This window comes from Euprymna scolopes, chromosome 43 (genome assembly GCF_053919585.1).
Source record: "Euprymna scolopes isolate OS-2025 chromosome 43, ASM5391958v1, whole genome shotgun sequence".
Lineage (NCBI taxonomy): Eukaryota > Metazoa > Mollusca > Cephalopoda > Sepiida > Sepiolidae > Euprymna > Euprymna scolopes.
Window position 1 is genome coordinate 47,840,568 of NC_136524.1, and position 23,824 is coordinate 47,864,391.

The 23,824-nt window shown below is 33.2% G+C and overlaps 1 protein-coding gene across 5 annotated transcripts in view; it reads right to left on the bottom strand.

Annotated features, from left to right (window-relative positions):
- Window positions 1-23,824, bottom strand: part of LOC145268323 (serine/threonine-protein phosphatase 2A 56 kDa regulatory subunit delta isoform-like) — a 243,045-nt gene that overhangs the window by 123,620 nt on the left and 95,601 nt on the right. For all 5 annotated transcript variants that reach the window (XM_080123811.1, XM_080123810.1, XM_080123812.1 and 2 more), the window contains 2 exons: window positions 13,834-14,002; window positions 1,653-1,852 (listed from right to left, as the gene is read on the bottom strand). In XM_080123811.1, the coding sequence (XP_079979937.1) occupies window positions 1,653-1,852; window positions 13,834-14,002 (369 nt within the window). The remainder of the gene's footprint in view (window positions 1-1,652; window positions 1,853-13,833; window positions 14,003-23,824) is intronic.

The following is a 23,824-nucleotide window of genomic DNA, read 5'->3' on the forward strand; positions in this document are numbered from 1 at the left end:
ATAGCCACTTGTGTGTCTGACATTAATTTATTCTGAGGTTTTAAATAGACATTTCACTCATTAATTAAATCCGAATATTACTAATAAACTAGACTACTTGTGACCTGCTGGGTCAGTATTATACATTTCTTAATTTTATTTTATTTTATTTTATTTTTTTTTTTTTACACGGTGACAAGTAAGCAAGACTTAAGTTTTATCTGTATAATTTGTATTTGATACTTGAAATGTAAAAAGTCATTGTAACCCTTTGTTTAAATAGTATATCTACTGCCTGATATAGCCATTATAAGCATTTCTCTGAGTAGATTTTACATCTTTTTAGCCTATAATCTTGATTTGCTGTATTGTTAGATAAGAAGGGCTCTCCCCTTCTCATAAGTGAAAATGACATTAAGAAAAGTCTAGAATCGAACCCTGTAGGCAAGTGGATAATTGAAATCCTAGGAATGCAGTCCATTGTTAATTCTTTTAGAAATAGCTAAATATTATTTATGTCAGAAAAAAAGCGATTGTCCATTCTTTTAGAATAACTGGATATTAAATATGTCAGTTAAAAGAATGGAAAATGCGAATTAAAAAATATTGTTTAAAAATAGGTTGGATATTGAACAATTAGAATTGGGAATTCTTTGTTGCCAAAAGTGTGTTTGGAGAGACATATGTAAATCCACATGAAAGTTAGTCACGTTGGGAACCACACTTCTGACGTCATAAACAAAGGAGATTTCTCAATATATAAATCGAGGGTTCGAAGTTAGAGAGGATCAGATAATCTGAGCAGATCACACACAGTGATAGAGTTAGTTGGAGACTGGGAGCCCCTTAGAGGCAAAGGGAGAAAAGTAGACCATGCAGTTGAAAAGGCTTGGATTCCTGACATCACCAATCGGACGGTTGAGGAATAAAGAAATCATCAATAATTTTGTAAATGTTGTCTTCGTGTCGTCTTTACAACCAAAAAGATAAATATGTTTTGTATATTCATCTATAAACAAACTCTTTGTATAACCCTTCCAAGTATCAAGTCTTCCCCACCATCATCAATAATGAATCTCCCCTCTTAATCTGTGTTAACAAGAATCATCCCAGTCTGTTATAAATGTCTCCCTCCGAATTTATCATCACAGTCGTCATGATGTACAAAGAACTGTTATAAATGTCTTCCCCTCAGAATGGTCAACACCATTGTTTTTTTTTTTTTAGTTTTTTTTGTTTTTTTTACTTATTCTTGGATGATCAGATGGATGAAACCTGAGTATCTCCAGCAGACTGCCTGCATTAAGATCTAAGGTAAGAAAACTTTTCTCTGATTTCGTTCTTTGTGACAAAAATACCCTCCACCAACTCAACTAGCAGCAAAACCACACCCCTTCATTCTAGAGATTCCTAAATGCTGTCACCGTCAAGACTTCTTCACTTTAACCAGTTGTCTTTGAAATTACCTTTCTGCTTCCCTAACCATATTTACATGCAGTAATTTAAATATAAGGTGAAAAATATCTTGCTGCCCAACTTCCCCACCAGGTTGGTCACTTATAAATCTGACCATTATCACAGTAGCCTATTATGCGATAAATCTTGATTAGTATAAATTTGGAAAAAAAAAAAAAAAATAGAAATAGAAAGAAAAAAAGACTGGTTATACTGACCATTAGTATTGCTTCTGGATATATATGCTCTGTCAATATTCCTCTATTTTGGGAGACATATTCAACCATTTCATTTAGAGCTGCTCGTTTTACCTCTTTCCATTTCAAGTCACTGAGTGGATCCTGCACAAAGTCGAATAAAACGCCACATTGTTGAATCTTCTGAATAAAAAGCTGTTCGCGTTCATTTACAGGAGCATCTACAAAATAAAAAAAATTCGAATTTATAGAGGGCAGCTACAAAAAAAAAAAAAAAAAAAATTATATATATATTGATGGGAGCGGGTATTGGACCAAGATCAAAACAAAATCATTACTGGAGGAAAAGCAAAAAACAAAAGAAAAAGGGAAGCTGTGTTTTCATGAATCATATATTAGTTTTTAAGAGCTGATCAAGTTAAAAAAAAAAAAAGAAATTAGAAACAAGTGAGAATCCCTTACAGCACACGGCTGTGAGGGATGAACCCTCTCAGATGCATGGCTGCAAGGGATGAATCCTCCCAGACAAAAATTAATCTTTAATAGATTCCACGCTCTTTATCAAGTTCCAGCCACTGTCCCATCACCACAATGTTGCATCATTGAGCTTATTTTACAAGTGCTTCAATGGCATGTGCTCTGATGAATTTGCTGCTCTGGTGCCCCCTCAATGTAAATACTAACAAATCATCAAACAATTAGAAAAATCCAACTCTTTCCTGTTGAGATCCCTAGGTGCTGAAGGCCTTTCTACTCTAACAGCTTCTTTTCTTCATATTTTTCTTTTTTTTTTTTTTTTTTTTTTTTACACAGTGATCACCACTTATCAAGGCCCGGAAGCCACTCAGGGATAAGGGTTATTGCAAGTACATTACGTTAGTGAGGAGATTTGCTGAAATGTTTACTTAAGGGGGCGGTTCATTAGGAATTTGTTAACATTGGACTTGAAGACAACCAAGTTGTAGTCCGGAGGGAAGCAGGCAGACGGAACAGAGTTCCACGGGCATGCAGTTCTAAGAAAGAAGCTTTGTTCATGGAATCCGCGTTTTGATTTAGGCACAGATATAGAGTGGGGGAAATTTTTCACAGTGGATTCAGCTAGACGGGTGTTTTTCGTGAAAGATTGGCGAGGGGGGACCAGAGATTGAAGTTCAGACGAGCATCTGCCATGGAAATAACGATAAAACAAGGACAGGCTCGCAACGTCTCTTCTGTGGGAGAGAGGTTGCAGGGTAGAGAAAAGGGCATCCCCCACTAAGCCACAAAGTCTATTTTGTACTCTGTCAAGGCAGGATAGGCTGTTTTTAGCAGCTCCTGCCCAGATATGGCAACAGTATTCCATCCTTGGACGTACTTGGCTTTTATATAGATAGAGAATTGCATCAGTTGTTAGCCTTTAGAATTCCATCCCTGCTTCTCTGACTGTACCAACAAGCAGAAGTGTGATGTGAACAACAATCTCGCTGCACAACTTCCCACTTAGGATGCCCTTATAGACATGGTTCCAAATTCACAGTAGCTTTTTGTCTCATGCTTTGTAGTGAATTAAAAATAAAAAAATATTGTCCCATATGTTTCCTGACTTACTTTGCTAACATCTCAGAATCCCCAATCACTTTAATGATAGCTCATCACCTTGAACATGATAAACCTCTCTAAACAACAGTAAGGAATTGAGCCATATCGTTCTACTGCAGATATCCTAACAGTCATCCATGAATATATAGATATATATCATACATATTAGATTAAGCAGGGGAAAAAGGAAGCTATGACAGTGGCGTTAGATATCTCCAAGGTTTTTAACAAGATCTGGTACGAAGGTCTTTTCGGGAAAAGCAATTTTTACAGTATTAATGGATGAATATTTAATATAATCTTAACTAAAACAGAAGATCCAGGTCCTGCTTGATGGCCGTACATCTAAACACTATATCAATGTGAGTGTACTTGAAAGGTGAATACTTGATCTTATATTATTCCTGATCTTCATAAACAGCCTTATTAATGTAATACATTGATGACATTGCAAAGTCTGCTGCAAAGAAGGTGAGTTCCCTAGATTATTTACATCTGAGAGTATCCTTTACCTCTAAAAAGCCACCATTCACCCATGCATATATGTTGCCATATCACGGATGCTGCATCTACCACTAGTCTCTCCCTCTTGAACAGGATCCAAAAAAGATTCTCCAATGTAATATGTTCTGCATTGTCAACTAAGCTCCAACCCCTGTCCCATCACCACAATATTACATCTGTGCCTGTTTTACAAGTATTTTAATGGAATGTGCTCTAATGAATTCATTGCACTTGTGCCCTCGACGTACATACCCCACACGGTAAACCTGACAAGCAGCAAAATCTCACTCCTTCACTGTAGAGATCTTCCTTAGCTAAAAGCAAGATCCAAGTCCTTCTTGATGGGCCTACAGCTAAACAATATTATATCAATTCGGGTATGTCCCAGGAGTCAATACTTGGGTCTACATTATTCCTGATCTTCATGAATGCTCTCCGTGTTTCAGGTAGGTGTTTTTGCTCATGAAAAGACATTATTCCCGCTAGGAGGGCAACTGAATTTCCCATACATGCAACACAGTTGCTGAATCCTTGAAAAATGACATCCAATCTATAGTAGAATGCAGCCAAAAACTGACAGTCACAAAAATCATTTCCCTTTAACGATAAGAAACCTCTCCAATCAATGATAGCACACTTTCTGGGAGCAATAGTTAAACTTCTCAGCCTAACGTTCTCAGGGAACATAAAGTGGAATAAGTGCATTCTAGATACTGCCAAGTCTGCTGCAAACACGGTAAACTCCCTTTTCTAGGCTAGAAAACTCATGTTTGCTAGCAACCTATATCTTAATAAAGCCACCGTTCACCCATGCACCAAGTATTGTTACTTTATTTAGTCTGGTATATTAACTTAGAAAGGGTGTAGGAAGAAAGAAAAAATTTAAAAACTAATTTTTTATCCAAGTAGGTCGCACATTGTCAACCAAGCTCTAGCCCCTCTTACATAGCTGCAGTGTTGCATCTCTTTGCTTATTTTACAAGTACTTCTACAGAATTAGCTTCTACAGAATTTAATTGTACTTCAATCCATGTGATTGTCAGAAAAATACCACTTATTCATTCACAGTAGACATACCTAGATGCGAAAAGATCTATTCTAGCAGTAGATTTCATCAGACCATTTGATTATAAGATTCCTTTCCGGCTCTGGTTTCAAACAGTACTAACGTGAACAAACACTTTGCTCCTCAACTCTCCACTCAGTTGCCCCATATCACAGTAATCCTTACACTCTAGTGGAGGTAAATAAAATCAACTTATGTAATTGTGGGTATGTACAGCATAATCTAAACTAATTAATGGATCATTTTTTAATTTTGGAATGTATGTTTTAGACAACATGGTGAGTAACATGGGCACATTATTTTTCTCTGAAAGAACAAAAATCAAAATTTGCAAAATTGAATTTTCATTAAATTTGCAAATTTCTTTGAAAACTATTAATTTAGAGTTAATTTTTTACTTTATTATTTTTCATAATTTTCTTTTTTTTTTAATATTTAACTAATTTAGACATAGAAATTCAATTTTGCAATTTTTGTTATCAATCCAAAGAAATGCCCATTCATTAATTCCCACTTTGCAAATTAAAAACAGTTAACTAATGCAGAATTTAAGTAGGTAAGTAGTTTTTGTTTTACGGCATATCAAACTTTTTCAGGTTATTTAATGCCGAATCTATTTTGAGGAATGATTTTTAATGGAGTATATTTTTTTTTTAAGTCAGATTCTATTTAACCCATAGTTGGGACCCTAACAGGTACTACCACTCCGGGTCAGAGTGGACCTAGGAGTAATGGCAATTAAAGGGTGGCTCCACACTCCCCAAGGCCTGCAAGCTGGGGTCTCAACATCAGATATAGTTTTAGGTCATATCCAGAATCGTTGTATAAAGGGTTCTTTTTAAATTTTTTTATAAAGGCCAATTTTTTATTAAGATATGAGAGTATGGTGTGGGGATTGTTTTTATCAAATAACTCTTTAATATTGTTTTCTTTGTAGAATCGATTTCTTATTGTTACAAAATCAGTACATTCAATTAATATGTGTTTGATTGTGAGTGGTGTTTGACAAGGTTTATAGATGGGTTGGCTTTCTTTTTTTAGGAGATATGAGTGGGTTAAGTGGGTTAAGTGGGTATGGCCTATTTTTATTCTTGTTAGTTTGACTTCTTTTCTGTTTAATTTCATATTTTGTTCTTGTTTTTTATTTTTGGCATGGTTTTGTGAAGTTTGTTGTTAGGGTGTTCATTCCAGTAGGTTTGCCAATTCTCTGTTGTATATGCGTTGATACGTCTTTTTAAATCTATGTATGGAATTTTAAAATTTGCATTGATTGGGAGATTTAAGGCGTTTTTTGCTGCAGAATCTGCTAATTCATTACCTTTAATACCGGAATGGCTCGGTATTCAGCAGAAAATAATTTCTTTTTTACTGTTTAATTCAGTTAATTTTTGGAGCAATTTTGCGATTAGGGGGTTGTCCATCTTTTTATTTTTAATCGCTTTTAGAGTAGATTGGAAGTCTGAAAGGATTATAAATTTATTTTTTTCTGTTATTGGAGGCGAGTTTGAGAGCTAGGATTAGAGCATGTATTTCAGTACTGAAGATTGAGGTTTCTTTTGGGAGGTTTGATTGTTTTTTGATTGATTTATTGAATATTGCTGCACTGGCCATCACGTTATTTTGTTTAGACCCATCTGTATAGATGTGTGTGTAGTCTGGATACTTTTCTTTGATTTTATCAAGATTATCATGATAAGTTATTGGATGAGTATGTTTCTTTTCATATTTACTTAAACTTAGGTCAATATTAGGGGATACGATTTTCCAGGGAGGGGTTTTGAGTAGGACAGTTTCGTGAATTTTAGTTATGGGTAGACTTGCTTCTTTGGAAATCGATTTTATTCTAAGTCCAAATGTTTTGATTGCATTTTCTTTTTGGTTGAAAAGGTGTTTACGGTTTGGATTTAAAGTGCTATTGTGTGCTGGGTTTGTGGGGTTGGCTGTAAGTTTTGTGTAGTACTTTAGACCAAGGTTTTGATTTCTAAGCATTGGAGGAGTTTCATGTGCTTCTGCATACAGGCTTTCTACAGGGGAGATTGGAAATGCTCCTAGTGCTAGTCTTAGTCCGGAGTCGCATATTGTGTTGAGGGTTTTTAGATATGACTTTCTGGTGGATTGATATATGAAGCTACCATAATCTATTTTTGATCTAATTAATGCTCTATATAGTTTGAGTAGTGTGTTCTTGTCAGCTCCCCAATCTGTATGGGCGATAACTTGTAGGAGTTGTAATGCTTTATTACATTTGGTTTTGATGTGATTGATGTGTGGAATGAAATTTAGTTTTTTGTCAAAAATGATTCCCAGGTGCTTGTGTTCATTTACGAATGGAATTTTTTCGCCTTCAATCTGTAAGGTTGGAGTTTGTGTTGGTTACAGAAATGGATGCATTTTGTTTTAGTTTTGGAGAATTTGAAACCATTTTTAGTTGCCCATTTATTAATTTTATTTATGTTGTAGTTTTCTTTCAATAGTGTGAATGTATTTAGATCTGTAGCTGATTGAGCAGTCATCTACATATAAGGAGCTATGTATATCAGGAGAGAGTTCTTTTATAATGTTATTGATTTTTATGTTAAAGATAGTTGTTGATAATATGCTGCCTTGGGCCACTTCTTGATTTTGTGGGTCTGATAAAGTCCAGTCTATGCAAACTTGGAAAGATCTGTCTGTTAGGAAGTTTTTTATGAATTCAGGTAATCTGCCTCTTAGTCCGATGTTGTGAAGATCTTTTATGATACTGTGTTTCCAGGTAGTTTCATATGCTTTCTCAAGATCGAAAAAAACAGATGTTATGTGTTCCTTATTGAGAAAAGCTTCTCTGATGTAATTTTCGAGGTTAGTGATGTGGTCTATACATCCTCAATTTTCTTGGTATCCACATTGGATTTCAGAAATTATTTTGTTATCATCTAGATACCATATAAGACGTAGTTAATCATTCTTTCGAACGTTTTGCATAGGCAGCTTGTGAGAGCTATTGGTCTGTAGTTTTCTGGGTTTGATGTATCTTTTCCCAGTTTGGGTATCGGTATTATTGTTGCATTTTTCCATGAAGTTGGGAAATCTTTTGTTTCCCATATTTTATTATAAATTTTGAGGAGTTTTAATGATTTGCGTAGAATTTCTTTAAGGAAGCTGTAGTGCACTTCATCTGGTCCTACAGCTGAGTTATGGGATTTTTCTATGGCGGTTTCTAGTTCATTGAGTGAGAAGATTTCATTTGTAAAACTCTTGGTTTTTGGAGTTAAAGTTTATGTTAAGTATGCAGGATTTTTTTGATTGAGAAGGCACAAGTTATTTTTGTTAATTAATTGTTCAATTATGTTTCCTTTTGAGTTTGTGACTTCGCATCCCCATAACGTACTGTGGCAGTTAAAGTCTCCTACAAGAATGAATGGGGAAGGTAGTTGTTTTATTAAATTTTCTAATTCATTTTCATTTATTGGTTCTTGAGGAGGGAGGTATATCGAGGTATATTGGTTGAGGAGGGAGGTATATCGAGGTATATTGGTTCTTGAGGAGGGAGGTATATCGAGCAGATTGTAATTGTTTTGTGTAATATGACTTGAGTTTGCTTGGAGATTTGTTTTGACAGAGAAATTGCTTTGAGGTATGTTATTCCTTACAAGAATTGAGGTGCCTCCATTAGCACGAAGGCCTGTGTTATGGAAATAGTTATATTGTTCATAGTTTGGTGTTTTGAAATGGTTATTGTTTTGTAGGAAGGTTTCTTGTAAGCAAACAATGGCTGGGTTGAAGAGTGAGATAAGTATAAGAAGTTCATTATAGTTAGATCTTATTCCATGACAATTCCATTGGATAATTTGTGTTTTTTCTATCCATGAGGTTGTTTATTTCCATCTCTTTAGAAGTAGAGGGTTTATCTTTCGTCAGAGTTTGAGTTTTACTGGGTTTTTTCTTTTTTTTGTTTGGATCTGGACGTCGATCTGGATCTTGCTTGAGATGTTGCCGTTTTGGCTTCTTGTTCATTTTTTCCCCTCTTGATTACTTGTTTGGTTTCTTTTTTTTTATCTAGGGTATTTTCGGTTTCCATTTTTTCTAGAATTTGGAATCTATTTTGAGTGTCTATTGTTTGGATTTCTTCTTTTCTGGAACGTTCTTTATTTGCTGTTTTATCATTGCTTATGTTTTTTATTAATTTCTGGTGGTTGTTTTGTTGGTTTCTGTGATAATTTTTTTAATGGTTCTGTTGTGGATGGAATATTATTTTCTTTGTGTGGATTTGTTATTTCTATTTTGTTTACCAGATTTAAGTATTTTTCTTTTAGGCTATTTTGAAATTCTGGCCATTCTTTAATATTTAATGTAATCAGTTTGTTTATCAGTTCCCTATATTGATCATGTATTTCATTATGTTGGCATGGTTTAGTTGTCTTTTTTTGTTATTTCAGCATATGTGTTGTCTTCCATGTACGTCTCAACTATTTTTCTGGCTTCTGAAAAGGTTGTCTTTTTTTTTGTACTTTACTTCTATGATTTCTCTTTTTTATATGTTTTGCATATTTTAAAGAAGACCAGGTGATCTTCTTTGCAGTTAGCGCATTTCACCTCATTTATGCATTTTTCTTCGGTGTTGCCGCATTTTCCACATATTTTTATTCCTTTACAGGCTTCTTTATGATGTCCATATTTTTGGCAATGGAAACATCTTAATGGGGCTGGGATACATTGGTCTACTTTTACATTTAAGTAACCAATTTTTATTGGTTTAGGTATTGTTGGTTTGTTAAACGTTAATATGTAGGTGTTGGTGGTTATTATTTTATTGTTTCTTTTTATGTTTATGCGGATGATTACTCCTTGTTTTTCTAATTCGGTTTTTATTTCTTCTTCAATTGCTAGCGATAGTTCATAACTTCGAATTACTCCTTTGGAAGTGTTTAGTGTTTTATAGGGAAAGACTTTGCACTTGTACTCATGGAAGTTCTTCATTTTGAGTAGAGATTGAGCATCTCTAAGATTGGTTATTTCAATTAGTGGATTTGCATCTTGTTTTTTTTATCATTTTTGGTTTACTTTTTGTGGATAATGTCTTTTCTATTAGGAAAGGTGATAAATTTCCAATTTTTTTATTTTCGATTAATTCAATAACCAAGAATCGTGAGAAGTTTCCTTCGTCTATAGTTGGAACGGTTTTTCTAGTTTTGAATTTTTGTTCTTTATCTGAGCTTGAGAGGTCAGAGGAATGGTTTCTTTTAAGGGTTTTGAGGGGGATGCTTTTGTTTTTATCAGCCATGGATTTTGGGATTTATTTTTCATCAACCACGCTCCCTACCCACCTCGCATTCCAAAATTGGGGCATAGTAAGGGGGAAACCTATTCGCCTTGACCATGTCGGGGCTACGTGGAGGATATACTCTTTTGGTAAGGAGTTCTCAAACACTATATTTTCTGTTCAAAATACATTTGCTCAGATAGAGTGTTGAGTTCTGGTCTTTCCAATTGATTGACCCTTGCCACCGCCTTCTAGCACTTACTTGGTTTGCCTATTTTTTGTTGTGGAGGAAGAAAAATTAAAATGATGGGAGTACTTTAAGTTTCATTTTTTGTTGTGGTAGTTGGTACTTTGGGTGTAAGTGCTAGGGCTTGGTGTGACTGGCCGATTGGTCAGATCGGGCCTCTCCGACCGCTCGTCTAGCCGAAGTAAGGGCCGAAGTAATGTGTTGCAGTGCCTAGACTTTTATGCACCCAGGTCTAAGTTAGCTCAATGACCAGGATCACGTCCTAAGGCATTACAGGTAGCAACCACGGCTAACTGCAGGGGGGCAGTCGGCTTATTCTAGTGCCCCACCAACAGGGCAAAAGGGGGGGGGGGCGACGGGGTTGGTAAGTAGGGAAGGAAAAAGAAAGGAGAGGGGAAGGGGGTTGTTTTTGTTTTTGCAGAACATAATTAAGTTTTACAAAAGAAAATAGAAAACAAAAACAGAAAATCGATGTAGGTGCATTTTGTCTCAGGAAGTCAATAGACAGCCTGATCTGGTAGCACCAGAATGCAGAATTTAGCCAAAAACCTGACGATCTATAAATTACAATGCACATTGTGATACTATCAACAAACCCTCCAGAAAAAAAAAAAAAAAATCTTAGAGAGGGGAGAAAAAGAAAAGGAAATAATTTATCAGCAGAACAAAGGCTATAGGGTAATCTCCAACACTTGCACTCCCAAAACAAAGATGGACACAATTGATGCAAACAGAAGTCACTAAGCATGAAACTAAATACATAACCATATAGAAATATTATTTCCAAAAATTATTTTAGTTTTAAAACCTCTTGGATTATCATGAAACAACAAAAATAATTTTTATTTTTATTTTTTACGTTTCTAAAGTTTTTTTTTTTTGTGACACTTGTTTTATCACAAACCATTAAAAAAAAAAAAAAAAAAAAATCTACATTTCTTTAAATGATATTAATTTTTTTACACTATTTTTATCACAAAACACTAAAAATAAACTTATTTTTTAAATTTCTTAGAATAATTCTTGGAATGTCTTTCTACAAGTTTTATCACAGAATTTTGTGAAAATAATTTTTTATTGCTTCATAATAATGCAAGCGTTAAAAAAAACAAAAAACTTAAGGCTGACGAATCCTCAAGCAGATGAAACATGGGAAATTATGTGTAGCTTAATTGCCATATACATTTTCAAAACTTACTATATATATATATAGGAATATGATTAGCAAATTGGCAAATCACTAATTACCGATTAATCAGTCTTTGATAATTGGCCGATTTCTTGCTGAAATTAGCATTTTAGGATCTACAGATATTTGGACAGCTACAACAGATAATGCTCTTGTAATGTATACTGTTGATAAGATTCCTACCTTAACAACCTACCAAGTGGAACCTGTTCAAAAAATTGTCCAGTTACTGAGTCCATTTGAAGAAATCCCTAAGAAGCAAGTTACAGAATATTAACCATATCAATGATAATACCTACAATTTTAGCTTTGAGGTTATTTCTTTCAAAAGCTGTCCAATCTAATTCTGATATTTGTGACTCTAGCAGAATCCTTACCATTGTTGAACAATTTAATGAATCAATGGAAACAAGATTTTCATCCTATCTAAATGATAAAAACTTGTGTGTGTCTACTTTCTTAGATCCAAGATTCAAATTTAAATTTCAAACGACTGACATGGAAAACACTTAAGAATTGGATTTTACATCTACTTTCTGCTGATGATAATGATCAGCAGGATACATGGTGTCTTCAATAAGTTTCCAGACTTTTTTTGTACAGGGATTTAAAATTGTTGTAGATGCTTGAAAGTTCAATACGTATGGACACTTTAGAGGAATAATATGCAATAAAATTCTGTTTTAAACTTGGAAAAAATACCAGGAACTATGGAATGCTTCAGACAGTTTTTGGACCATTTTGCATGAATCAAGCATCAGTTTTTGAATAGCATAATAGATTCAAGGAAGACGGGGAATCTGTAAGGGATGGTCAAAGGTGTGGGAGGAGTAAGGAAGTCAGAACACTAGAGTTTATTGGCCAAACAAAGAATTTCATGGATAAAGACTGTTGTGTGTTTAAAGAGACAACAAGTGTACAGTTTGATGGCAGTGTGGGAACTGTTCACACAATTATTCGCAAAGAACTGAGGATGCAGATTTGCACAAAGTTTGCCCTAAGGGTGCTCAGAGAAGATCAAAAAGATGACAGCAGGGATATGGTCGAGCTGATCAATTCAGATTCCGCAGTTCTGGTGACCTGCAATGAAAGCTGGATTTACTACTATGACAAAGAGAGAAAGTTCCTAGTGTAAGCATGCTGGCTTTCCCCGACTCAAGAAGAGCAAACCCACCAAGAAACTTATAATTCTTTTTCTTTGGCAGCATGGACATGATCTGAATGCACTGGGTTCATACTGGACAGTTAACAAGAAATAATATGTTGAGGTTTTAAGGAATTTCAGGAAGAGACTAGTACTCTTTAAATCGGGTCAGTGGCATTTCCATCAGGACAATCCACAACGCCATCCTTGTCACAGACTATTTGACCAAGAGGAGCATCATGACAGATCCTCACCCTCCCTAGAGTTCCCTAGAGTTCATACCTTGCTCCCTGTGACTTTTGGTTTTCCTTAAACTCAAGGAAAACTTTAGAGGGTGTCGTTATGAGACAATTAAGGAGATGAAAAAGGCTGTGACGAGGGTCAATGACATGCTCACACAAGAGAACTTCCATGGGGCTTTCCAGAAGTTGTTGGAATCGTAGCCAGAGGAGATTATTCCAAAGAGGACTAGAGTTTCATGTGTTTACTATGAAAAAACGTATGACAATTTATTGAAGGCATTTCATACTCTTCTCCAAACTCTGTTGAGGGTCAAGAAGATCAAAGTGAAAGTAAAACTGTATCTCTTTCAAGCCTGTTCGATGAATTAGTTTTAAATAAATCTACAGTAACAAATCAAAACTTAGAGCAGGTAGAAGCTGAGTTAACCCTAGAGACTGCAACTACAACAGAAATACAAGAATCACAATCTAACCTCAAAAGGAATAAGTCCACTATGGTTAAGTGCACAAAAGAACTTTACCATTACCTAGCTTTATCACTACTCGCAAGAGGTGATGATCAATTTAAATGGTGGAAGAAGACACAGGAGACCTTACCAACGCTGAGTAAATTGGCTTCAAAATATTTAAGCGCACTACTTTCATCTGTAGAGAAGGAGAGGCTCTTCAGTACAGGTGGTAATGTTTATGAACCTATGAGGAACAGGTTGTGTCCTGAGAATGGAGAAACTAATGTTTCCACATTACAACTAAAAAATATTCAACTTTAAATACTGAGGAGACTATGAGAGCAGAGGAGGCAAACAGAAAGAATAGAAAAGGAAGTAGAGCAGCAGCAGGTGCAGAACTGCAGCTTATAATTATTCACTTAAAGAATTACAATTTGTACTTTGTAGTTGGTTTATAATTTCTTTTTTCTTATCTAATTGTTTAATTGTTTATTCATATAAGAATTAGAAATTGTACTGTATATTCAGTGTTTTAACAACTCACCTTTCATTGGTGTTAATTTCTGTAACTCCCTGTTCTTTGAAACATTGAACCTTGAAGAATTCTGGCGTTTATCCTTCTTAATATGCGTAGGACCGGAGTACTTGATCTTTGTCAACTGTGTGGTAGGTGGATGATTTTCAGTATTTCCTGAACTTTTCTTTTTCGCATTCTAATAAAAAAAAAAAAACATTAAAAAAAAATAGATAAATAAAAAATGTTAAAAATTAAAAAAAATATGAATGAATGCAAAACATTAAATTTTATATCCTCCATTCTATAATAAAGTGAAATGTTTGTATTTTTTGGATTTTTCAGATTACTGTTCTCGTTTTGTGCTATTTTCACGTTTTGGTCAATGTAACTTCCGACCATCTTAAGGTGGATCTTGCGGACCTGTGGCATAGTGGATAAAGTACTTTGTAAGATTCAGTTGTAAAATTATACTCTTTTGGTACAAAGTTCAATCCTCAGTGTGGGGCGACACTCAAAAACCGACCGAACGAGGGCATACTCCACCCAGCAATTAAATAAAGGGCTCCATTCAAAGTTTAATCCAGATTCCAGAGTTTCACAGAAAAATATCAGAGTTCGACAAAATACACTTGAAGGTTGGAGGTTATACTGATCAAAATGTGAGAATAACACTGAAGATGAGAACAGTAGTCGGATGAATACAAACACAAATTATCAATCCTTATCTCAAAAAATCATAAACGTAAAGAGAAATGCATATTTATGTCTCCCTGTTCCATCACACGAAAGTTACTCTCATTTTTAGAGTTATAAAGACCAATATTAATGAAATCATGCTATCATTTCAAGTGTGTGTGTTGGCTATACATGATTTACACATTTTTCTAATTGCTAATCATTTATTGAAATCAGAAATAAAATGACAAAATAAGTTTTTTTTAAAAAAATAATTTTATAATCAGACAAATTACCTTTAGTTAGAAGTAAAAAGGCAATCATTTTTTTTTTTTGAATTGTGCAAAATACCGTTTCGTCATTAGATAAGACAAGCTGCTTTGAAAAAGATTACAACAGAACAAGTTTGCCTGACTGTTTAGCTAAGAGCAAAGTGTAGTATGTGTTCTGATACTACATTTACCTTTCTCTGTTCTTGGTTAGTGAAAAAGAAAATCTTCTAAATTAAGGTAATTTCTATTTTTTGTCTCAAATTCAGAATGACTTTTTTGAAAGCTAGATTTTCTTCATTAGAAACCAACCTTGTGTCTAACTGCCCTCGTGAGGAAGAAAATGAATAGGGATAATAAGAGTGGTATTGTCACTACTGGTTTAATGATATTAGACAGGGCTAGTCTTCACTAAAGCGGAATAAACATTTTGGTGCTTATAGGTTATTAAGTAGAAAAATGTCATATTTCTGTGGAAATATTCTTTATTCACTTATATTTCCTTTTAATATATACCAATCCTTATTTAAAAAGCTCAATGTAATTACAGAGCAATATGGTGAATTAATGACAAAAGTCTATATTCCCAATTTCATGTTGTTGACCATCTTACAATTTATTCCTTTAATTCAGTTGACATTTACAATTCTTTACAGTATCTGTTTCGTAGCACAAAATGCAATCACTTAATCATTATATCAATCGGTGAATCTATTTTGCCCTTTACTTATCAGAAGAAAAAGCAACAATCAATCCACCAAAAGGACATGATTAAAAAATCAGAAAATTGGGACAGAAGCTGCAAATACCTTATAGTTTTCTTACATTATGCCATTTGGAAACATATATATATATATATATATATATATATATATATACACACACAAACAGTAGAACCCCGGAATATGGTGGCCCTAGGATATGTTTTTTTTTCTAGTTACAATGTGGAATACAATGAAGTATTTGCCCCACCTTACGGCGTTATTTAGAATGTTCTTTGATTATAGACATGTGTATTATATGCTGTACTATATTTTGTTACTAATTTTTAATACCGTATCCTGAGGCTTTACTGTATATATAATACATATATATATATATATATATATATATATATATATACGCATATATATTAGCATTACAAGCGTATGCTGTATTTTTGTGGACATCGGCAATATTACATACCTAATGTGCTTCAACAAGTCATATCTTTTTTATTTGTGAGTCAATTTTTAAAAGAATTACATTAATGGAAAAAGAATAAAATAAGCTTTCCAATTATGTTAATTTATTTTTCTTTTATGCGTTCAATATTTTTATGCTCCAAGTTAAAAATGAAAAAAAACGGTAAAAAATAACAAAAAGGAAAACTATTTTTTCACTGTTTATATTTCATACGTTATGTTTGGATACATACGCACAGGGTTAAATTTGATTGGATATGGTTGAAATTTTACAGGCTATATAAACAAAGAAGTCCATCTCTACTAGTCTTTGATTTTTATTTTTACGACCACAGGAAGCAAAATTACGACCGAGCAAAGTTGACGAAGAAGATTTCAAAATTGATAAGATAAATCGGCATATATCATCCGTTTTCATATAAATAATAGTTTCAGAATTATTTTCATGTATAATATGTAAACATTTGATAATTATTAATTGTGCAGAAATTTCTTTAAAATGTCATCTTTTATAGAAATTAACAGATAAATGGCTCGCTAAGTGCTAATGCTAACATAATGCGCTGAACTGACTAAAGTATTCTCTTAATAGAAAACTGTTTTTCTGCTTTCATCTTATTAGACTAGTCATTTTGTATTCTGAGCTTGTCAATTTAAAAAAATTATTTTCAAGTTTTTCAAATTTGATTTCCAAACAATACTATATTGAAATAGGGTTATTTATGCCATTTTTTGCGTTTGCTGTTTTTATTTTTCAGATTTAAAAAAAAAATTTAACATCGTTTTGCATCACGTTCGTTTTCTTTTGCATCACATTCGCATTTTTTTGTTGTCGTTTTTCCGATTTTTTAAAGAAGTTTTAACATTGCCTTTTTTTATATAATATTTAAGCAGCGTTATTACTTCGCTTATTCTTTTACTTTGATTTAAACACCACCACCCCAACACACACCTCTAAACACCCGGGCAATGCTGGATACTCACACTAGTAACAAATAAAAGATACATGTGCACTTATGCTACCATGCTGAAATAATAACATTATTCAGAAACCCATTCTTAACATGGGGAAGGTAGGGTGTTTTGTTAACTATTTTATACTTTCACCAAACAATCAAATAAAAAAGATATCTTGAAACTTGAACTTATTTTTACTTCATTGTCAAGACCATTTTTTCGAATCTGTAAAATAAACCAGTTTTTATTTTTAACTGTGGATATCTAACTAATAATAATAATAATAATTTCATTGTGATGCATTTTGTAAATTTTTACCTTGTTTCCACCTGAACATTTTTCTTTAAAATGACTACCTTTAAAAATTTTCGGGTATGTTGAAAACGAATACTGCATTTAAATTTTCTGCAAATAAGAAGCTTTCCGGATATTAAGTAATGTCATTTCTTACGCTATTGCTGGTGGCCATCTTGGTATGTGCGTTTGTGCATAGTTTCTTGGGGTTGCGTTTGTGTGCTTGCATGTACCAAGATGGCCACCAGCGATAACATAAGAAACGACATTGCTTAATATCCAGAAAACTACCTATTTGCATAAAATTTAAATGCGTTATTCATTTTCAGTATACCCTAAAACCTATAAATGTAATCATTTTAAATGTTAAGGTGGAAACAAGGTAAAAAATTACTGTTTTATTTCTTTGTTTACATAATTGAATTTTCAGTTAAAACAGAATAGAAATGACAAAAATTACCATCAACTGGTGAATATATAGTTGTTGCTTTAGGTGTATCAGAATTTTTGTAGGAATTTTTGACACCCCTAACAGGAAACTGCTAAGAAAATATAAAGAACTTGTAATTTCTCTTTTAAAAGTGGGTTGTTTATTTTCTTTATGGATTATACTTCCAAAATAAACTATTAAAGTTGTATAAAAAGTAATAGAAATATTTTTTTATTTTTTTAAAAAATAGCAATGAAATTAATTGAATTTTACGAGTTCAGTATTTTTCAATTTTTAAACTTTAAAAATCTATCAAAATTTTTCTATTGATTCTATTTTTACAATGTTTTCAGGGTCAATGTGAAAATTTTATGCTCTTTCCAATAAACAGAATATAATATTTTAGACAAACGTTTTTTTTTTAATTCACACCTCTCCCCCATTTTGAAATATCTATCAAAAAGTAAATAATTAATTTACTCAAAGTTTTATATATCACAAATTGAAGATAAAAAAATCAATAAATACTATATTTAAATTTAAAACAAAAAAAGTAGTGTTTTTTTTAGAAATTTACCTGTAAAATCCGAAGTTTAAAACTGTTTTTTTTTTTTAATCGGTTTTTTTTTTTTTTTTTTTTTTTTTTTTTTAAATGAAACCTTGGTCCTTGCTTCTTTAATTGAAAAAAAAAAAATTAGGGCTTGAATTACATTTTTCAAGTAGTTATAAGCTTGGAAAAACAGGGGGTCGAATTATTCAATATTTTCACAAAGTTTCTGACACACCTATTGTTGCTTATCAGGATTCCTGGTATCCTCGTACTGTGAAAGTTACATCGGCGATTCATGTAGAGTACGATTTATGGTTGCATTTCAGAAAATAGGGGTATATTTTGGGCCAAATAGAGAGGATTTAGAAAATTGAAAATTGAACTGGTCCCAAAATGCATAAGTTCTGGTCAACTAAGGAAATTTCATCTTTTACAGAAAACCAAAATCTATATGAAAAATTTTCTTCGATTGATTTCTGAGATTAATTCATATCTACTTTTTTTTTTTTTTTTTTTTTTTTTTTTTTTTTACTTGGAGGGGAGTAGTAAATACCGGCCATGAATGCTCTTTAGGCATTCAATGGTTACACCCAAGATTAAGCTCTCCTTTGGTGAGGAGGCAGGAAAATGCCTATTCTCAATAAAGCTATATTTAAATACTACTATAATACTTAGTTTTGTTCACAAATAGACACCCCACTGTATGATACCATGCGCTGAGTTAAAAAAAAAATGAAATTTGTACATCCGAATTATTCATGGCTTATGGTAAAGAGATACATCAAATTTGGCTGCATAATCAGAAAGAACACACAATTTTACATAAGAGTGCCAAGTTTCATGAGAATAGCTTGAAAAATAAATGGTGGCGAAAATTACCGAATTTCTTGAAATGTTGAGGTCTGTAATTTAGCCCATTTTTTCTAAAGAAAAATGTCCACAGAAAAGCCTAAATTTTGGCACTTAAAATTCTCATAACTTTTGAATTACTGCTGGTATTTGCATAATTCAAACGGTTTTAAGCATCTTTTACATAGTTCTTTTCATGCAAGTTGATAAAATAAAAATTATCTAAAAATAAAAAAAATCAACTCGTAATGCTATATATATATATATATATATATATATATATATAAAAGCGAAAATGTATGTATGTATGTGTGTTCGCTTTTTCTGTATGTCAACAAAAGGCTTCTTTCAGAGAAGCAGTCGCTCGCTCCACAACTTTTTAAAACTTTTTATATCACATATAAATCGTAATATCTCACAGTAAACAACGAAGCTCGCCTGTCTATTTAATTTTCTCGATTTCAGGAAGATAAATATTCAACATTTGTCGCTCGCTGCTAGTCTTTTTCCTATAACATCTTGGGAAAATAAAAATCCCGCAGTCAAACTTGACCTCATTAACTCATTAAAATGGGCACCTGCCAAATCCAAGTAATTAAATAAATTCAAACGTGTTTCCATTAGCATCTTGCTGTGGGGCAATCGTTAACGTCGCACTTTTTTTTTTTAACACCCCCCCCCCCCCCACCCTCCGGAGTTTCCACACACACCTCCAAACACCCGGTACCACTCGCTAATATATATATAAAACAAAAAGTTTATAATATTAATAACACCACATGGGCGAATAATAAGGAGCAGTAAAATAAAAGAATCAAACGTTATGTTCATGCAAAAGAAAAAGTACACAGGAAATATGAATATCAAAGGTTAGTACATTTATTTAAATTGGATATAAAAATTTATTTATTGTTACTGATGATGTAGCGTCATGTAGGAGGTGTGTAGCAAATGATGTGAGACTATAAAAAAACTTTCTAAATTATAAATCACTTAATGATTCCTGGGCCAACACAACTTATAAAAAAATCCATATGATATTTACAAAGTATTAAAATAGTACATGTCAAAATTTGGGCTTAATTGGATAATTAGTTTACAAATTACAATTATTTAAGTAAAACTGCCATTACAAACTGACAAAGCAGTGAAGAAATCTGAATTTCATGTGTTGATAAAGCTTTCTGATTTAAAAAAAAAAAAAAAAAAATACTGTTTAAGCAAAGCAGTGGTTATTCGACTGTTCTGTCTAAAACAATAAAGAGATGGTGTGCTGATTTTAAGCATGGCTGTACAGATATAAACTATGCTGAACTTTCATGTCATCCAAATCTGCCAGCTTTGTCCCAAAAAACATTAAAAAGTAAAAACTTGTTTTGGCTTTTTTTTTTTTTTTTTTTTTACATGGTAGTCACCACTTATCAAGGCCCGGAAGCCACTTGGGGATAAGGGTTATTGCGTGTACAGTAATCAATGGGATAATATCGTAGTAATCGTTAGTAATGGAGATTTGATAAAGTGTCTTACTTTAAGGGGCGGTTTATCAGGAATTTGGGACTTGAAGACATCCAAGTTGTAGTCAGGTGGGAAACGGGCAAATGGAAGAGAGTTCCACAAGTGTGCATTTCTAAGAAAGAAGCTTTGTTCATGGAATCCATGTTTTGATTTAGGTACAGATAAAGAGTAGGGAAAATTATTGACAGTGACATAAATCGAAGTTGTATGAGATAGTAGAGAAGTTGAAGATATCAAAAGGCAGTTTGCATGAACACTTGTCAAGGAGAAAACTGTTCATATTCGATACCATGTTTGTTCAGTCAATCTAAACGGACGGATGAGTCACAGCATTGCTTGAAAATGTTTCAATGCAACAAAAACGAGTTTTGCCATCAATATATAATACATTGGATGAAACATGGATTTGTCATTTCACTCGCGAGTTAAATCTGCAGTCAGCTGAGTGAACAACAGCAGGTGAAAGTCATCAAAACTGATCAAAAATGAAAACATCAGCAGGTAAGGTTTTGTGCTTAGTATTTTGGGATGTGCAAGGTGTTTTGTTTATAGATTACTCTGAGAAATAAAGAACCACCATTAACAAATATTATAGTGCATTATTGGTGCATTTGAAGAGAAAAAAAAAAAAAAAAAAAAAACAGACTTAATTGAAGAAAAGAAAAAAATACTCTTCCACCAAAACAATTCATGTCAGAGCAATCACAATGATGGCAAAACTACATGAAATGCACTTCACCCTATAAACTAAAACTGTTTGTAGATCTAAAAAGAATAGTTCAGGGAAAGAGATTTAGCTCCAATTAAGTCATATTGGAAACTGCTAAAGACAAATTGTTCTAAAAAAATGAAATTGAATTATTAAAGAAGCGTTGGAATTGGTGTATCACCCCAAAAAAGAAGATTACATTTATTATATAAATCTCACTTGTCTATTTAAATGACTGCCTAAAACTTTCGACAGGGGTGACAGATTTTTACGAGATCAGTATCATTTTGAAGCTCGATCTTTCAGACGACAAATATTGAAAAATTGGCTAAAAACATTAATTCCTTCACCCTCAACTGGGCACTTTTCTACAAGGAGGGGTCGCTTTTTTTATAGATATTTTCGAAAGTCATTCCTCTTTTCAATTGACTAGCCTTAATTTAAACCTTCGCCAAATTCTGCTGCAGTGGGGACAGAGAATGATAGATGTTGAGGGCTTTAAAGCATTGTTCTCCATGCTTTTTTTTTTTTTTTTTTTTTTTACTTTAGAGTCACTGCTTATTAAGGCCCGTAGGCTACTCTAGGATAAGGGTTAATGAATGTTAGGTAAGGTAGACAGTGAGACAAAACTATGACGATTAGTAATGGTGAAAATTGAGTAGGTCTAATTATATAATAGGACAAGAATTTATTCATATTAGACTTGAGAACAAACATGTTATAGTTAGCTGGGAAGTAGCTCCATAGTATTATATTCCACAGATGAACAGATCTCGGAAAGAAGCTCTGTTCATGGAATTTTTGTTTAATTTTAGAACAGGAAAAGTAAGGGAAATTGTTGATGAGTATTTGTTACAAAACAATTTTACGGGGAGGGGGGCATCATAGATTGGAACTCAGTCGAGCATCTACCCTAAAAGTATAGATAGAATTGCAATGTCTCTTCTGTAAGAAAGGGGAAGCAAGGAGGCAAAAAGGTCCTCACCTGCTAGATTACAAAGATAGTTTTGTACCCTGTTTAAGCAGGAAAGAGTACTCTTAGGAGCTTCTTCTCAGATGTTGAAAGAGTATTCCATCTAAAAACAACGCAATCCTTCAAGTTACATTATTTTGATATATTTTAGAACTGAATATCTGAAACATTTTTTGGGTTAATTTTTATGTTATGATTAACTTCAGCCATTAATCTGTATTTTGTTGCATTTATCTTTTTGTCTACATTTTCCAGTTCCTTTGGCCTCCCATGTTGCTTCGACTGATACAAGGCGTGATGGATAAGTAAAAAAGCCATGTTGTCTCAATGCATCATGTATACATGGCTTACCTCCTTAAAACAAACTCTCATATTCTTCAAGTGGCTTTCCTTTACGTAGTCCAAGCTTCTTTCTTAGAACTGCACACCTGTAGAACTCTTCCATTTACCTCCTTCCAGCTGACAATATGGTTGTCTTCAAGCCCAACGTAAACAAGTTCTTGATGAGCCGTTCTCTTTAAGTAATCTAATTTACCAAATTTACACTTCTAACAATTACTATGATATTGTCCTTTTCACCACTGTACACTCTAACCTTTATCCTCAGGTGGCCTCTGGGCCTTGATAAGTGGTGGTCTCTTTGGAAAAAAATAAAAATAAAAGACAAGTATGAATAACTTTGCACTCATAGCCCCGTTAAGGAGTACAATTAGAGATTTTGCAAGATTTGTACTGCCTTCTCCAACAAATTTTAGATAATGCACTTAATTTTTATGTAGATTCTCTAATCTTTCTATTTATAGGAAACATACATCCACACACATTAAGTTAATCTCATTATTTGGATTCTTCTGACTACTGTTTGCAACTTGAATATTACTTTCACATTTCGGTCTGACATTCTTCAGGTGTATCTTATCAGACTTGAGGAATCTTCACGGAATTTCAAACGAAGCATTTAATGCACAAGGGGTCGCATGCTTTCGTTCTGTCAGCGATAGCTGAGTAGAAGTCCTAAGTAAATCACAATGGTATTTTGAGTGTCACCCTCATTGAGGATTGAACTATCAGAACTGATATTTGCACTTTTTGGCTTTTTCAACCAAACAATTATACAATAATTTAATCAAGTTCCCAAACTAAAAAAAAAAATAAATAAATAAACACACACAAAAACAAATAAGTTCTCTTCAAAAGGGGATCTACATTAAATCAAATTTTTATTTTAGATTTTAAATTATAATCTTACCTATTATTTAACTTTCAATTAAATAAAAATTATTTGAGTAAAACTATCTGACTGTAGTTTGTTATTCTTGAACACCAGTCATTCCATTATTCAGCTATTCTTTAATCAATCACTTTTCCAAACTCAATATAGCCTCACACTCTTTAAAGAGCATTAAAAACAGTCTGCACTTCTCCAGTATAATAGCAAGGTTTGAAAATAACTACTTAATTGTCATGTTACAATAATGAACAAATGCAAAAATTATGAATAATAAGGTAGAGAATCAATTATTAATGGAAACATTTTCAAAGACAATTAGTGAAAACTGAGGGTTTTTTTTTTTTTTTTTTTTTTTTTTTACACAGTGATCACCACTTATCAA